At 37.0% G+C, this 18,882-nt stretch overlaps 1 protein-coding gene across 2 annotated transcripts; it reads left to right on the top strand.

The window, feature by feature from the left end:
• Positions 1–6,958: 6,958 nt before the first annotated feature.
• On the top strand, positions 6,959–16,373 carry LOC110734038 (probable LRR receptor-like serine/threonine-protein kinase At1g06840). 2 transcript variants are annotated; one of them, XM_021914098.1, is made up of 20 exons: positions 6,959–7,380; positions 8,246–8,396; positions 8,568–8,639; positions 8,750–8,821; positions 9,007–9,150; positions 9,240–9,311; positions 9,436–9,507; positions 10,207–10,281; positions 10,673–10,741; positions 10,923–10,991; positions 11,121–11,192; positions 11,318–11,404; positions 11,621–11,689; positions 11,797–12,287; positions 12,767–12,937; positions 13,165–13,448; positions 13,668–13,719; positions 13,946–14,196; positions 15,462–15,596; positions 15,859–16,373. In XM_021914098.1, exons 1-20 carry the CDS (start codon positions 7,269–7,271, stop codon positions 16,183–16,185), a joined length of 2,847 nt encoding a protein of 948 aa, XP_021769790.1. In that variant the 5' UTR covers positions 6,959–7,268; the 3' UTR covers positions 16,186–16,373. The 2 variants fall into 2 exon arrangements, with proteins under 2 accessions (XP_021769790.1, XP_021769789.1); XM_021914097.1 differs by having other exon boundaries at positions 13,162–13,448.
• Positions 16,374–18,882: the final 2,509 nt, after the last annotated feature.

The raw sequence follows: 18,882 nt of genomic DNA, 5'->3' as shown, positions 1-18,882 counted from the left end.
ACCTTTGCCCATTTTTCCCCTACCCAGTCCAGACTTGACCGCCTTTCCCCCAGGGAAACTTTCTTACACTTATGCTGCTTTAGTTGCCAACGTTAGGGGGTAGGCACCACCAGTTCCACCACCACAGCTTCAGCCCGAGGTGGCTTTCTCTCCACCTCGTATGTCCCATTCCGTCCCTCATGTTGACTCTGACCCAGTTTGGGATCTTCAGAGTATAGGTCAGACCCTAGGACGTATCGAACATTCACATACTGACCTTAGGAGGATGGTAGGCTCCTTAGACCAGAGGTTAGGGTACCTAGAGAGGAACCAGGGTAGAGCTCTCTACCCTATGTACGATGATTATGCTCGTCGAGGCAACATTCCCGACGACGCTATTCACCTTGACTGGTTTCAGCCTCCACCCCAGGGATACGATAGGGATCCCACTGCCCGTGGTATTTACACTGACTATTCTTCTTTCTTCGGGTACGGGCAGGACATCCCTTTCGGGGACCGGCGGGGGGGGGGGGGGGAGTTTTTACGCTGATTATTTTGGTGGTAGCTCTTCTGGTGCAGGTGGTGCAGGTGGCAGTGGAGGTGCGGGTTTCGGCTCGATGGACGAGGATGATGAGGACTAGCTATGTTGGGCTAGTTTCCGAGCCAATGAGGACATTGTCTGATTCTGTCTTGGGGGAGATTTTGGTTTGGTATTTTTCTTTCTCTTTTCTTTTATTTTTGGTGTGTTTTCTAGGTTAGTTTTATTGCTTTCTTATATATAAAAATACAAAAAATAAAAATTGAAAAATAAAAAAATCCAAAAATACGTTCCAATGAATTATAAATTATGCTTCCCTATTCCCCTTACTTGAAAGATTGTTTTGATTCTTGGTATTTGATGATAGGCATTGTGGATTAGTTGATCATGATTTGATGTTTGATTGCCTCGAAACCTTAACATGCGTCAATGTTGTCCAACTACTTGTGAATATAGTGCTTGACTAGTTGATTTAGTTAGGAAATGTGTGATAGTTCCAAGTTCCTGGTATGTCAATGAATTTGAGTATTGGTTTGCAACTATAAGTAATGTTTATATGATTCATTATTATGCACATTGTGGAGGACGAAGGCATTTGTTCTTTTAGGTAGCCTCCAGATATTGTAGATACATTTGTTCCCTTCTTGCTACCCATGTTGTTGCCTTGACCTTTTGTTGTTTATTAGCCGCATTACAAGCCTATTTTTCCCCATTGGTTACTAGTCCCAAGCTTGGCTTGGGGGAGCTATTAGTGAGTGAGGCGAGGGAGTTTGTAGTGTGCTTATTATTTGCACAATTTGGGTGGGATTTGAGAAGTTGTTTTGTTGTTATTCATGTTTATTTTTGATGAGTTTGAGAGTTATATTTTCTTGAAAAAAAAATAAAGCATGATATTATGAAAAAAAAGAAGTTCAAAGAAAAAAAATTGTGAAAAATAAGTGAACTTCGAAAAGGAAAAAATGTTCAAATGTTCTAGTTGGGGGTTGATCAAAAGAAAAAAATTGAGCCTCAATGGAAAAAAAATTCAAGTTTGAAAGTAAGTTTGTTATTTCACTCTAATTCTTCATTATTATATTTTTATGAGTGAAATTGTAAGTGTTGGGATTGTTTATTATGATTGGAGTTTATTTGGTTGATGTTAGAGTTGGTTATGTTGTTGGAGATGTATGATCACTATTTATTTTGATCATGGGTTTTATTAGGATATGGCTCCTTTAAGCATAGCTTTTCTCTCACTTATTCCCAAATTTATCCTACCCGTTACCCTAGCCTTACATTAAAAGATTTAAAGACCTTCTGACCTTTGTGCATAGAGTTGTATGAATGTGAAAGTGTTGTTTATCAATGCAAGTTATGATTTGACATATTTCGAGTCGACTAGTAGGATTGAGCGTTCATTGTTTTATACACACGAGAGTGTGAGTTGGGAGGGCATTGTTCACATAAGGGGTTGGATGGAGAACGATCGAGTACATCTTTTACTCGCCACAAAAATGAGAGTTGAGTGCGTGAGCACTAGTCTTGAGTTCTATATGCTCTTGTGGTTTGCTGTGTTTGACAATTGTTAGGGAAGATTGGTAATTAGATGGATTTGATTGGTTGACTTTGAAGCATGTTTATTTGATTTACCCTGGATCGTTTGTGCTTGATTTTTACTTTAGGGGTGAAGCATATTTATTGATTCATTGATGTGATCTTTGCTTAGGGACAAGCAAAGGTTTGGCTTGGGGGAGTTTGATGTGTCTATTTTATATATTATTTCACCCCCGTCCCTTGGTTATAATTAGTAGTGTTTTTGGCTCTTTAGAGCCACTTTTATTACTAATTGGTGTTTTCTAGTGTTTTCGTAGATTTGGTTGACTTTTGCAGGGATTTACACTTTTGGAGTATTTTCCCGAGATATTTTGGAGCAATCACGAGCATTGGAGAAGCACGACCAGAGTTTATAGCCCAGGGCCGGTTAGAGCCATCGAACCGATGAATAAGGGCTCGGTATAGGTGATATCGGAGCATTTGGACCGAGTATTCAAGACCCAAAGAGGAAACCTAGGTTGGCCCGAAGAATTGGAGCCCAATCGAAGTCCAAATATTGGCGCGAGATTAGTAGTATGAATAAAAAAGGCGCGCCCGATCGGGCGGTGCCTCGCCCGATCGGGCGCGTGTATTTCTTAGGAGACGATTAACGTCGTTTTAATTTGTTTTAGTTTAGGATTTTGTACGGAGTATAAATATTCCTCCGTAATACGATTTTAGGATCTCTTCTTCTTCTCTCTTCACTTTTCTTTACTCTCTTAATTATTCTCTTAGATTTCTTTTCTCTTAAAACCTTTGTTCTTAATTCTTCTCTTAATTCCAGATTTATTTTGGTAACGATTCTTCTTCCCTTAAACTTAGTTGTTTATTTTATTACTTTGATTAGTTTAGATTTTACCATGTGTGAGTAGTTTTATTTCTAGGGTTTATGGGGATCTAATAAATAATATGAAGGGGTAAATTATTGTTGTTGATTATCAATGCTAGATTAATTTCCTATTGATTGATTTAATGCTCTGTGACTAGATTAGGCCTATCTTTTATGCATGAGTTTGACAATATTGATTAATATTGATCGAGAGATGAGAATTAATGTTTAGGTCTAGTTCAATAGGCAGATTAATTTATAAATGGTTAAGTCGAGATTCGAGAGATGAGATTTAATACCGGTAGATTAATTCTGTGATTGTAATACGTAGCGAAAGCCCTTTACAATCTGGTTAATCGATGCATTGATGATTGACTATTATTGATTATTGATATTGCATGATAATTTCCTATTGAATTGTTTTAATGTTTTACAATTGCGGCTTGTAAAAGTATAGCAATATTAAATTGATGAATCGAGCAGATGTTAATTTGATATTAATGGCTGTTTTCAATAAGAACTTAGATCTAGTAAATTGCGAGAGCCTGTTAGATCTATGTTGATTAATGAATTGCAAGAGCCTGTTAATCATGTTATTTATGCAATGTCAATGATTGATTACTATGTTTTACCCTGGAGTATTATTTATTGGTGAACCTATGCCCTAGATCCTTTTATATATTGTTTTCTCCCTATTCCTATTCTTTGTAGTTTAGTCTCATACTCAAATATAAATATTGGTTACTTAGATAATTTAGATTATAATAATTAATTAGGAGTAAAAAGACTTGTTTCCCTGTGGAGATCGACCCTACTTCCCTATCTACTTTAGTTAGAGGATTTAGGAATTATTTTTTATGAGGGGATACGACTTTACCCTGTCAATGACACCCATGTCAACCCTGTTCGCAACACTCCTGTGACAGCACCACCCACCCACCCACACCACTACTCCCAGCCACGGCATCCCTGTGGCAACAGACTCTGCCCACACCCCTGCTGCCAACACTGCTCGTACCAGCCTGGACAGCAGCTCTAGTGCTACCAGCAGCACCTTTGCAGCGTCATCTGCTGCTGCTACTGTTCCGGACAGCAGTGAGGTTGCTGCTCCGATTTCTTCTGATTCTTCTTCTATTTTATTGGACCACAGTCAACGTCCAAGGCAACCCCCGGGGTGGCACCGGGATTATGTCGCACACACTATATCTCTACCTAGTCCCTCTATCTCGCAATGTTCATCGTCTACTCTATGCTCCTCAGGTATTCCTTACCTCTTAGCACATTTTGTGAATTGTGATAAATTTTCTGTGCGACACCGTGTTTTTATTGCAGTTGTTGACACGATGATTGAGCCTCGTAATTTCAAGGAGGCACTGCAAGATGAGGGGTGGAAAGAAGCTATGCAAAAAGAAATTGATGCATTAGAAAAAAAATGGCACATGGGTAATGGAAAAATTGCCTCCGGGAAAGAAAGCTCTTGGGTGTCGATGGGTTTACAAGGTCAAACTTAATTCTGATGGCACACTCGAGAGATTGAAGGCTCGTCTTGTTATATTTGGTAATCATCAGGTTAACGGTATTAATTACAATGAGACTTTTGCTCCCGTTGCTAAAATGGTCACTGTTCGTGCTTTTATTGATGTCGCTGCTGCAAAGAATTGGGAATTGCATCAGATGGATGTCCACAATGCATTTCTTCATGATAAACTTGAAGAGGAAGTTTATATGAAGCTTCCCCCTAGGTTTCATGGCTCTCAACCTGGTATGGTGTGTCGTCTTCTGAAGTCGTTGTATGGTCTTCGACAAGCACCTCGTTGTTGGTATTCTAAATTGGCCTCCTCTCTGAAAAGGTACGGATTTGTGCAATCGTACTCTGACTATTCTCTTTTTACTCTGCAATCTGGGTATATTCAGCTTAGTGTTCTGGTGTATGTTGATGACTTGATAATTTCTGGTAATGATTTTTCTGCGATTTCACAATTCAAGTCATACTTGAGTGATTGTTTTCATATGAAAGATTTGGGTGTTTTGAAGTATTTTCTTGGTGTTGAGGTTGCTCGTAGTCCAGAAGGCATACTTTTATGTCAACGGAAATATACACTTGACATTATTGCAGAGTCTGGTTTGCTAGGTGCTCGTCCGGCAGCTACTCCTATTGAGCAGAATCATACTCTGGCAAAATCAGAGTCCTCTTTTCTTTCTGATCCAGAGCAGTATCGACGACTTGTGGGTCGTCTGATTTATTTGTCTTTTACTAGACCGGATTTGGCATACGCGGTGCATATTTTGTCTCAATTTATGCAACGAACACCCGCGACAGGACCATTGGGAAGCTGCTCTTCGTATAGTGCGGTACTTGAAAGGATGTCCGGGTCAGGGAATCCTTTTGAGTTCAAATTGTGATTTACATATTACAGGTTGGTGTGATTTAGATTGGGCAGGTTGTCCCTTGTCGCGACGTTCTATCTCTTGCTGGTTGGTGTTTCTTGGTGCTTCTCCTATATCTTGGAAGACTAAGAAACTGGACACTGTGGCCAAGTCTTCTTCAGAGGCTGAATTCTGCTCAGTGTCTAAAACCACTGATGAGTTGAAATGGTTAAAGGCTCATCTTCTAAGTTTGGGTGTCTCGCATCCCCGTGCTATGAGTTTGTTTTATGATAATCAATCTGCTTTGTATATTGCGCAGAATCCGGTTTACCATGAGCGTACCAAGCACATTGAGGTGGATTGTTATTATCTTCGTGATGTGATTCAGGATGGTATCATTAGTCCGTCTTATGCGAAGACAACGGACCAATTAGCGGATATATTCACCAAGGCTTTGAGTAAAAGTCCATTCATGTATTTACTTGGCAAGTTAGGCATTTGTGATTTGCATGCTCCAACTTGAGGGGGGGGGGGGTGTTAGGGCCTATTATTGTGTATAGTCAGGGGCGGACCTTTGTTGAGACGGGTCGTGGTCCGGTCCCCTTAATTTTTCTAAGCTATTGGTTTTAAGTAATACAATGTCTAATAATTACACTTAAAAAGTTATAACATAGTGGTTAAGTATTGTTATTTTTTAGCAAAAGGTTGGAGGATCAAACCTTGGCCCCCCAAACTTTTTGGCCCAAGATCCGCCATTGTGTATAGTGTATTGTTATCGGGCCTATCTCATGAGCCCTGATATAATTGCTAGGTTGTATATATACGCTTGCTATACTCTAATGAAAACTACGGAAAATTATTTCTTGACAGAATATGAGTATTAAATATGTACTTGTCATGGGTGGTGGGTACTGATCGATATGGAGGGGGTATTTGACCCGGTTTAACAATTTGTCATTTCTAATAGTAGTGTTAATTTAACATTAAATTATACCTTCAAATATCTCTCTACACCAACCCTTGATCCCCTTACATTGAGCATACGCTGGATACCATTAGAATGAATTATGCCACCATGGCACATGGAGGGTCATTAACTCTTTGAAGAAAATTATATGATAAAATGGCCATCAATTAATTTGTGGTACTAAAATAACTTGTTTAGAAGAGAAATGAAATAGAAATGACTAAAATTATATGATAAGACAATTCATCTTACTAAACTATATCAGATTAAAAATCAGTTGAATTAATATTGGATCGGGTGATTTTAATTATTTCGAATGAGGTTATACAAACTGGACTTGCTGGACTATGTAATTCTACTCCAACTCAACCCAAACTCCCAAAGCCAAAATCAGTAAAATAAAGCTAAACCCAACCATCCCACATCAAAACTCGGCTCAACTCGGGTCGCAACGACCTCTATGGCTCTAACCCTAGTCCTGTGAATCCGTGATCAATCTAAGTCAATTACTTGTGAATGGGTGAACTTTACTAGATCATTAATCATTCATTTTACCTTTCACCAAGTCTAAATATTGGTGGTCAGCCCACCTGTAGTAGTTAGCCGTCATATTTCAGGCACCAAAAGTCAAGCACACACCCCTGACCCAGAACACAAATAAACTATAAACATCAACAATATGATGGCAGTTGTTGAAACATATGAAATTGAACACAATTGGGTCATAAACATGGTGACTGACTTGGTCAATTACTATACATTTTTCCTTAATATTTCAACTGTCATTACATCACATCACATCAACCAAAATAATATCAAATTATCTTTCATTGGGAAGTTGGGAAAGTGGACATTTTAATGTAGTATGACAATCTTAAAGTCCATTAATTCTATGTTTATTATTGTATTATTACATATTATTCCAAACTTAGCCTGTTGAGTTCGGGCTGTCGTCGGCGGTGGCTTAAGTTTCTGATTGATTGTTTGAGATTGAGTTTGATTTTTGAAGGGAAGATATGAAGTGGGTATGTCAAGAATTGGGGATGAAGAGCATTCTGCTACTGCTGTTGGCAGTTTGTCTGTGTCTGTCAATTGGAGTTCAGGCCCAAATTACTGATCCTTCTGAAGGTCAATCTTTTTCTGTATATGTTGCTGTCATTTTTGTTTTGACATAATTTAAATTTTTTTGTTTTGTTTTGTGTTTTTTGTTTGTGTTGGGATAAATAGATATAAATGAAACAGTCACGAATAAAGATAATAAAGGATGTTTACAATAATTTATTGTGAGACCGGAGTAATTGTTTCTATTTAAGGAGCGAACTTGTTACTTTTTGAGGGGGGTAATTTTTTTTATGCTAAGTTAGTGTGAGACGATATCACACAAAATTGGCTTAATTTTTTACATAATGTTGGTACATATGTTGTGTGGGAGAGAGACAGCTTCCAATTTGATGGGGGCATTGGATCCTGAATTCAGTAGATATAGTTCTATGTTAAATTGTTTGATGAATAGCTAATGAATATATTGTTCTAGTGAGACGTTATGACTTGATTACTTTGAAAGAATGTGTTGGATCATAGCCAGTTTTTTGGTGTTTGTGGTTGGGATTTAGAAAGAAAGGCTAGCTTTAATCGAGTAGATATCTCATCTTTTGGCACATTTGGGAGGTAGTTAAGTCGAAACATGAGCTGTCTTAGTCTTTCCTCTAACCAAATTAGACTCGAATAGTGGTGTATCTTCGAAGTCCTGCATAATTTGACTTAGATTTTACGAAGTACAATTCAGTGTTTCTTACTTTCAGTTGCAGTACTTTTCTTCATTATATGAGAGCTGCACTGCTTATTGGCTCATTATACCTAAACTCTTTCCTCTCTCAGGAAACATTTAGCTTAAGGTGGTTTGATAACATGCAACAGATTGTCTAAACTATGGTTTCCTTGTTGCTCACTAAGACACATATTGAACTTTCTTGAATCGCTTTGTTCTCTACAGTTAGCGCTTTGAAAGAAATAAGAAGTAATTTGATTGATCCAATGAAGAATTTAAGCAACTGGGACCGGGGAGATCCTTGCTCGTCTAATTGGACAGGAATTGTTTGCTACAATAGGACATTGGATGATGGTTATATGCATGTACAGGAACTGTAAGTCTTTTTTCTAAGCTTATACAAATTACTTTTATACAAGGCAGTACCAATAACAAGTTAGATTGGACAGGCATTAACATAAACAATATTACCACAATGTAGGACATTCTGTCATATATGTTAGTATAATCATATAATGTCAGTAACATCTCTTGTTTTTCCTTACAGGGAACTCTTGAATATGAATTTATCAGGATCATTGTCACCAAAACTTGGAAACTTGACCTACTTGAAAATTTTGTGAGCCTCTGAGCCAAACTTTTTGCTGCTCCAATTATCTTCTTTCCACAAGGATATTTTGTTAGTGTTACTTTGTTTAATAATTTTGTTATATGTTTTGGTTTTTTAAGGGACTTTATGTGGAACAAAATAAGTGGGAGCATACCAAAGGAGATAGGAAATATCAAAACATTGGAACTCTTGTAAGCTACTTTATTTAAGAATGACTAAATTCATTAAATATTTTCTCACTAAGTCGTACCACTTCGAAACTTATCCAGCTATATGTACCATTATTGCCTTAATTTAAACTTCTCTACTACTATGTACACTACTGTAATGCCTTCTGTTGTAAAGTAATATATTCATACACTTATGGGTGTTTTAGGCTTGTGAACGGAAACCAGCTGACAGGTCCCTTGCCAGAAGAGCTTGGATATCTTCCTAATCTAAATCGTATACAGATTGATCAAAATAAGATATCTGGGGAGCTACCTAAATCATTTGCAAACTTGAATAAAACAAAGCACTTGTAAGTCCATGTTTGTTTATGTATACCTAATGTATTTCCTTATACGTCCTCTTTTTTTTAATTACCGGATGCTCTAATACTACTTGCAGCCATATGAATAACAATTCTATTAGTGGTCAAATTCCTCATGAACTATCAAGACTGCCAGCACTTGTTCACTTGTAAGTTGATAAACTCTCCCTGTTTATATTACAAGCAAAATTTTGATATTTTATTTCATAATAGTTTTTCTGTGCATCGGAACATTTCATTCTTTTTTTCTTAGCTGACCAAATTATGTGGCAGTCTGCTAGACAATAACAATCTTTCAGGCCATCTTCCCCCTGAGTTCTCTGAACTGCCCAACTTGCTGATCATGTAAGTTTTGTTTACTGAATTTCTTTAAATTTCCCTTATTTTTTGTACTCGTACCTTTTTCTTATTTTTAATTGTTTGCTAAGTTATGTTATGAATAAGCACTAAAGCAAAAGTAAGTTATTTAGAAGAACAAAGTTTACAAGTTATGAGCACAGTGAGAGCTTGTAAAAAAAGAAAGAACGCAAACCCCAATCACATTGCACATATCAATGAAATCCTTGTAATACAGGTGCAGAGAAATGCAAGAAATCAATCAATTGACAAGATTTAGCAACAATATTTTGGGAAATAGTATGCCTTCTTTCAACTACACGTAGGAAGCACACACCTCTTCTGCTCTCTCAAGGCCTACATACTTTCTAAACATAGCAGATCAGACTACAATATGATAATGATCAGACATTCAGACATGTTACTGATTTGACGAGTCCAAGTTCTTTTGCTAAATTGTGGAGATCCTCCATATATCTATGTATTTTTTACTCTATAACTGTGTAATATCGCAAAAATAACATGGGTGATATAATTCTTGCTGTGTCATTTTGCTGCATGCGCAGAGCAGGAAAACTGCCACTCTATGTGCTCTTTATAGCCATAATATCTTTCCTTTACAGGGATTTTTTTTTTTACAAAAAGAAATATAATTGTAATGTATTGTTATGATCAACTCTTGATACTTATCTTTTCCTTACATTGCAGCCAACTTGACAACAACCACTTTGATGGGACTACTATTCCAGCAAGTTATAGCAACATGTCTAAATTGTTGAAAATGTAAGAAGTTCATTGTCTTAGTATAAGAAAGTATTAGTACATTTACTGATAATAATCAACTGAAGGGTATTCTTAGATAAAAAGTACTGACTGCATGAAGCTTGAGGGTGTAAAAATTTATTGTTTTCACAAAGTTCACAATGTCCTTTTAATTTATACTACCTTTTTTGCTATTTTAAGGGAACTATACCTGGAAGATGACTAGTTCTAATATACTGTAATAAGTAACGATAAAACAGTTTGTGATTTTATAAGTCTGTACTTTTCCCATGATTCCTCAAGTCAATTCTTGTGTCCAGCCTTAAATGGAGGACCAATCTACTTTTAATCAGCATGTCAAGTTTCTTATGTTGGCCTTTTCTTTTACTTTTCATCTTTGGTGGTTTGTTAGGAGTCTGAGGAACTGTGGATTACAAGGAGAAATTCCCGACCTGAGCAAAATACCACAACTAAGTTATATGTAAGCCACAAGTTCTGCATACTCCGTAATGTTGTATTACTCCGTAATTGAAGTCAGCTTCTACAGACTTCAATTACTTCCTTAATCTTGCATAATATGTTACTGGAATTCATTTTCCTAGTCTGTTTTATAGTAGTCAGTGTAGCACTAATGTCCCCGTTTCCTGTTTTCTGAGTTTCAGAGACCTCAGTTCAAATCAGTTGAGTGGCTCCATACCATCTAACAAGTTTTCAGATAATATGACCACTATGTAAGCTCCCTTGATGTGCAGAGGCCCTATGGTTATATATATTAGATGATTTCCCGCATGAAGGAAGTATAATCCTTATCATAACAAATTTATCATCGATTTTTGACATATGTTTATGGCTTTTGGCAGCATTTTGTCAAACAACAGTCTTACTGGAAACATACCTGTCAACTTTTCGAGGCTGCCTTTTATTGAGAGACTGTAAGACCTGCTTCCTTCATGTTCTTAAAATCTTAAATATGTCACTAATTAACTTGTGATTCAAGAAATTATATTCTGCTAAAGTTTTTTATCAGAAGATATCTGTAATTACTCTTCTGTTGCAGGTCACTTGCAGATAATCAGCTGAATGGTTCCGTGCCTGGCACAATTTGGGAAAATAGAACTTTAACCAACGGTCACAAACTTATCTTGTAAGCCATTAGCCCATTCCCCTACATCAGACATCTCCCTCTATTTCAATTATAGTGCTTCTACATGCATTTAATTTACATCCTTAACAATCCTGGCATGACATTCTTTGACTAGTTCTCTTATTATTTGCTTATAATGACTGAATTCATTTACCTTTTTTTTTTTTTTTTTTTTTTTGTGCTTGATTTAATTTTACAGTGTCTTGAACATTGCAGAGATTTTAAGAATAATATGCTGTCAAACATTTCTGGGAGTACAAACATTCCGCCAAATGTTACACTTCAGTAAAGTCTAAACTTCTAAACTATAAATTCTGTCTTTAAGTTATAGTGATGAAAACATATAAGAAGCTTGTTTTCATGATTCTAACTTTTCTGAATTATAATCTCAGCCTTGAAGGGAATCCTTTGTGCTCAAGGGCAAACTTGAACCTCTTTTGTGGTTCAAATCAAGATGGAATTGAAAGCGAAATCCCTAAAAATATTCCTGTTTCTTGTCCAAGTCAAGCATGTCCACCATCTTATGAGTATCCACCTGGTCATCCTGAGTCCTGTGTCTGTGCTGCACCTTTGATAATTGAATATCGTTTAAAAAGTCCTGGATTTTTACGCTTTGGACCATACCAGAATGGATTTGAGGAATACCTATCATCTGGTCTCAGATTAAATCTTTCCCAGCTAGACATTAATTCTGTCACTTGGCAAGAAGGCCCTCGGCTGAAGATGTCCTTGAAGCTTTTTCCTGATAACAGTTCTCATGTTTTCAATAGTAGTGAAGTTCGGCGTATCTGGAGAATGTTTACTGGATGGCAGGTACCAGATAATGATACTTTTGGACCTTATGAATTGCTTGACTTCATCCTACTGGATCCTTACAAGAAAGGCATGTCTAAATCTCTAAACCTTTTACTTTATTGAGCTTGATTTTTCTGGGTTGTCAAAGAATTAAAGTTGAGATATGAGCTATCTTCATGGAGTGGCTTTTGTGATTTTAGCCACTGGACTCAACTCTGTACACTTCATTTGTTCGAGATAGTTACCGTAGTTCGCTTCTATCCTATCTATTCCAAACCGATGAATAAATATGTTCTTAGGTAGATATACATGCTGGTATTCTGGTAATACTCCATTGAAAGAATCTCAAAGAAACTTATTAAGGTGCAATTGACTGTGTTTCAGTATCAATTGTCTTTTTGGTATTTTCAGAATGTGAACTAAATATAAACTTGTTTCACTATGTATCTGACCTAAAAGAACTCATTTGGCAAATATCTTTTATCTTTTATCACAACCAAAATTATTGTATGTGATTATAATACTTGGGGCACCATTCATCAACTTCTATGATATATGCTACTGCAGATTTTGGTATACCTACATCAAAATCTGGTGGAGTAAGCGGCGGAGCACTTGCTGGTATAATACTTGGGACATTAGCTTTTGCAATTACCTTATCAGCAGCTGTATCACTTATTATTTATAAAATATATTTAAGGAGGAGGCCCAATGGAGGTCCATACAGCCGTCGCCGAGGTAAACAACTGCAAACATTTCTTGCACATTATAGATAATTTGTAATAATTGGATCATGGGAGAGAAATAAGCAAGAGAAACTATTTGAAAAGACAATGAAAAAGTGAATGGGATGAGAATTAACAAGAATTTGAACCATTGAATTTTACTTGAAAGAAAAAAGAAACTTTTTTTCTTTATTCTTTTCTTTTCCATAATAACATTGTATCTGCTTTGTACACCAGCAGTGTCCAGAAACCCCATCAAAATTGATGGGGTCAAGGGATTCAGTTATGAGGAAATGGCAGTTGCTACCAACAACTTTTCTGAATCCCAGCAAGTGGGGCAAGGAGGCTATGGAAAGGTATATAAAGGAATTCTTGCTGATGGATCGGTAGTGGCTATCAAGCGCGCACAAGAAGGATCATTACAGGGTGACAAGGAATTTTTTACAGAAATAGAGTTGCTATCAAGGCTACATCACCGGAATCTTGTCTCTTTGGTTGGCTATTGTGATGAAGAAGGTGAACAGGTATCCACCTTGCCTTTAAACTTTAATTTTTCATTATATCCATGAAAATTTAATCTGCCAATACTCTTCAGTAGATGTACAATCAATTAGTATTGTAGTTATTCAATAATTTGTATTCCTCAAGTTTTCTTTTCAGAAATTACTGATTATCACTTGGGGTTCTGTGCTAAAGGATTATTGGTTTATAATTGTTTTCTTTTTCTTGTGATTGTTATGCAGATGCTGATTTATGAATTTATGCCAAATGGAACTTTAAGGGAACATATTTCGGGTATGAATGCCATACTAACTCTGATTCATATATCTTACTAAAGGTGTTTGTTATTATTCCATCTGAATTGATAATGAATGAAGAGATAAGCCGGTTGGAAGTCAAAGTCTGAATTGATCCACGGATTTAATAATTTCACAATGACATAACTGATAATTTCTTCTCATGAATGTTATATTTTATTTTGTGTCTAAGAGCTTGATAATCAGCTTGTTGCTTGCAACAGCTAAGTGCCAACAACCTCTGAACTTCGCCTCAAGATTAAGAGTTGCACTAGGTTCTGCCAAGGGGGTCCTTTACTTGCATACTGAAGCTGATCCTCCAATATTTCATCGAGATATAAAGGCCACCAACATATTACTAGACTCCAAATACATGGCAAAAGTTGCTGATTTTGGACTATCACGACTTGCACCAGTTCCTGACATTGAAGGACTTACCCCAACTCATGTATCTACAGTTGTTAAAGGGACACCGGTATGTTTTTACTGCATAACATGTGCGATATGTGAAGTTACCAACATAGTAGCATCTTGTCTTGACCTCTGAATGCTCCTTGCATTGTTTAGAATTTCTAGATTTATATAATTTTTGCTATACTGCGGCAAATAATCATTGACGGCCTATTAAATAGAGGTAATGCCATAATGGTAAATAATCCAAGTAAGTTTGCAAAAAAAAAAAATTCCGATGAAAATGTGCATGGTAATGCTTTTTCATATCTAACATGACTGACAAAATGTGTTTTCTTCATAAATATACTTTACTACTCTATACTTTTTTATTCATGGGATTATGGGGTAGTCAGTGGTATTGAAAGATTTATTATTAAAAAATTACATGATTCTGAAATATGGTTCTATGCTTCTATCACAATGGACAATGACAAAAGTTTTCTTGCAAAATTTATCACGAGTTTTGGCCATTACCACCATTTATTACTGGCAATTAAACAGGTCGTAAAAGTATTCAATAGATACATAGTTTAGAAGATTCATATTCACTCGAGTATTGACAAAGACTTTCAGAGTGATACCAATAGAGTGTCTTCCACACCACATATTTGTAAAGGAGAAGATTAAATAGAGAAATGAGTCATAGATCAACTTTTGATATTAGCCACAAAAGTTAATTGTCATTTAGAATGTAACAATTAGCTAGAGCTGATCACATTAGGTATGTTTCTACGATTATGTGAAATCAATTCCATTCTGTTTAAACAATTTGTGATTTTGTGAAATCAATTTCGTTCTGTTTGGAATTTTTTCATATCAGGTCTAATTTGCTAGGCAGTCAACCTGAAACTTCTGGTTGCACAGATTAGTTGATTCAGGATCATAAAATTATCTGTAAAGCCACATTTAGCCAAGAGATGCACCAAGTTTAATGAGCTTTTGCTTTCAACGGTTAATTGAGGAAATAAAAGGTAGCTACAATGCCTAAAATGTTCGATGCAAACATACCTCTTTCTTGCAGAGATACATCATTTAGTAGACTGAAACATCTCCAATGTAGCCTATGTAGGTCGCTAGGCTTTTTACGGTGTTGGTACTCCAGTGTAAGAACTCTAAGTGTATTTTTCAGGTTTTCAAAGGCTGTAAACCTTTAGGAGGGATTTATATAACATGTTTTTCTGGTGCACTCACAATATGCTGCTAACTTTATTCACCATTTGGCTCTAATTTTTCTATAGAAAAATGGATTGCAAATTATAAACTGATCATCTTTGACGTCATTTGCAGGGATACCTTGACCCCGAGTACTTCTTAACCCACAAGCTGACTGATAAAAGTGATGTTTACAGTCTTGGAGTTGTTTTTCTAGAACTTCTGACAGGGATGCATCCAATTTCACATGGAAAAAATATCGTTCGAGAGGTATTCCTTTGTACACTTGATTAGTGTGTTGGTACTGAATCACGTATGTGTGCATGTGTGTGTATGTGCGCGTGCGTGCATGCTATAAATTGTTATACAAATTTTATAAGCATAATGTATACATCCTCTACTGTTGTCGTAAATAGATTGGTGCAAAAGCACAGCTTGATGCTTTTGGAGTTCAGCTTGTAATGCTGTCTTCAGGGTAACTTGCTAGCCAGGAAATCAGCTGATATTTTGTTTACTGTATATTTGGTACTAGGTCAATACGGCATTTCAGGCTGGTACTATATTTTCTGTGATTGATGAGCGGATGGGATCTTACCCTTCTGAGTGCGTGGAGAAGTTTCTGAGTCTGGCGCTTAGATGCTGTCAAGACCAGACAGATGCTAGGCCAGCAATGATGGAGGTTGTCCGAGAACTGGAAAATATATCTAGTTTGATGCCAGATTTTGAATCTTCAAGTATGCCTTCAGGAAGCATTTCTTCACCAAGTTACTCATCCAATATGAGGCACCCATTCATCTCGTCTGATGTTTCTGGCAGTGATCTTATTAGTGGAGTTGTTCCTGACATTAATCCAAGATAAATCCTGATAAAGAGATACTATCTAAGGCCTGTGTATAGAGGGATATTATTAAGCTCGTTGCGAACAGTTCCATGTTAAAATTTTAGTGTTTATTTGCAGTTAACTTCAAGTTTATTGAGTTGTAATATTTGTGGAAAACAAAACTCTTTAATCTTGTGCAGGTATATATGTGTATGTGTTAGAGCTCTCACAGCGGAAATGTGGCTTCTACTAGATAATATGAAACCGATACTTCACAAAGATAAACAATATATGGGATAGACAAATAACCACTATGAAGAAAATAATGAATATAAGAAAAAAAAAAAAAACTTTCTTAATGCTAAAACTTTTGACGTGAAAAATGAATAATTATTAATCTATTTCTACATTGTGATTCTGCATATTTATAATGAATATAATGCTAATTAAACAATGATTCAGATTGTTTCTCTAACAATCACTTCTTTTAATTAGCAAATTAAAAGCTAAACAAAAGGTAATCGTCCCTATTAAACTCCTTATATTTCTCTCCTCCTATTAGTTCCTTAATTTTCTCACAATTCTCCACCTCTTTCATAATTTGAAACATTCAAATACTGGACGAACAAATTGCGTAGGTCGTATCCGGTTGCACCATTTTACAATGACTGCCTACGTACCCTCGACCAGGAGCAAACCAATCGTAGTTCCATTTATTTCTTCATGTAGTAACTAACATGAAACAATATTGAGCAATTCCAAACAATGTTGGAACTTACTTCCTGAGACAACTTTGGTCAACATGTCTGCAGGGTTTTCATTTGTATGCACCTTCATAAGAGAAATACTACCTTCCTCTATGACATCTCGTACAAAATGATACCTTACATCTATATGTTTGGTACGAGCATGATGAACCTGGTTTCTGGCTAAATGAATAGCACTTTGGCTATCACAATTGAGATTAACATAATCCTGCCTCAACCCCAAATCATCTTGAAGTCCCCACAGCCATAAAGCTTCCTTAACTCCTTCTGCCATTGCCATATACTCAGCTTCCGTCGTAGATAGAGCCACTGTAGCCTGTAACATTGATCGCCAACTAACTGGAGCACCATGTATTTTAAACACATAACCAGTAGTAGATCGTCTTCTATCTAAATCACCAGCATAATCCGAGTCAACAAAGCCACTTATTTGACATGTATCTCCACCAAAGCATAAACCTTTGTCAGTGGTACCTTTTAAGTACCGTAAAATCCATTTCACTGCTTCCCAATGCGCTTTACCTGGGTTCGCCATGAACCTACTAACAACACTGACTGCTTGTGAAATGTCTGGACGTGTACACACCATAGTGTACATTAAACTGCCAATTGCACTAGCATAAGGTACATTATTCATGTATGCCTTATCTTCCGTTGTAGAGGGAGATTGTTTACCAAAGAGTCTAAAATGTGGAGCCAATGGAGTCACCACTGACTTAGCACCTTTCATTCCAAACCTATCAATAACCCGCTCAATATAGCCTTTTTGGCTCAAGAACAATTTTCGATTTGACCTCTCTCTTTTAATCTCCATACCCAGTATTTTATTTGCAGCGCCCAAGTCTTTAGTCTCGAACTCTTCACCAAGTTGAGTTTTTAACCTATCTATCTCCACCTTGCTTTTTGAAGCAATAAGCATGTCGTCTACATACAATAGGAGATAAATATAATCATCTCCACGAAGTTTGCGAATGTATACACAACAATCGTAATTACTTCAAGAAAAACCTTGTTTTATCATAAAAGAATCAAATCGCTTGTACCATTGTCGAGGAGATTGTTTTAATCCATAAAGTGATTTCCTCAAGCGACATACCTGATTCTCTTTACCCTCAACCTTAAATCCCTCAGGTTGATACATATAGATTTCCTCATCCAAGTCACCGTGTAAGAAGGTCGTCTTCACATCAAGTTGTTCAAGCTCAAGATCTCCATGAACTACAAGACTCAATAACACCTGAATAGAAGTATGCTTTACCACTGGAGAAAATATCTCATTGTAATCAACACCTTCTTTCTGTGCAAATCCCTTGGCCACTAACCTAGCCATATACCTTATTTTATCTAACTTGGAAAGATCCTCTTTTCTTTTATACACCCACTTACAACCAATAGCAGTCTTTCCCACGGGCAATGGGACTACTTCCCATGTCTTGTTTTTATGAAGAGATTGCATCTCTTCTTCCATAGCAACCAACCAACTCTCGCTATCCTTGTCTTTGACAACTTGTTTGAAGGTGACCGGCTCATCATCCTCCACCGAGAGAGCATATTCTACCAAGTTTACTTGCCCGTAATGCCTCAGAGGTTTATCTGACCCAAACTTCTGAACTAATTTATAATGTGAATCGCTAAACATCGCCCGCAAATTACCATATAAAGCCCACAAATATGACTTGGTGTGACCTTATGCCCATTTTCTAAAATTGAAAAAAATCTCGGTTTAAAAAATGTGGAGCCGTACTGGCTCGCCGGGGGAGACCGGAGGGCAGGCCGGAGATGCGGGGGACGCCGGAGGTACGTCGTCGTCGACGGAAAACGAGGTAAGTCACCGTTAAAATTCACGGTTTACCGTCGGAGTGGCTCCGGCGCCTAGGATGGACGCCCAAACCGTAGCCTGGACGTCCAAGCCAGACGCCAGAACCACCACAGTGGCGTCCAGCCCAGACGCCCAGACCACCAGACTGGC

The sequence above is a fragment of the Chenopodium quinoa genome, unplaced genomic scaffold, assembly GCF_001683475.1.
Source record: "Chenopodium quinoa cultivar QQ74 unplaced genomic scaffold, ASM168347v1, whole genome shotgun sequence".
NCBI classification, from domain to species: domain Eukaryota; kingdom Viridiplantae; phylum Streptophyta; class Magnoliopsida; order Caryophyllales; family Amaranthaceae; genus Chenopodium; species Chenopodium quinoa.
Note: the sequence above shows the minus strand (reverse complement) of the source record. Positions and strands in the feature narration are given on the sequence as shown.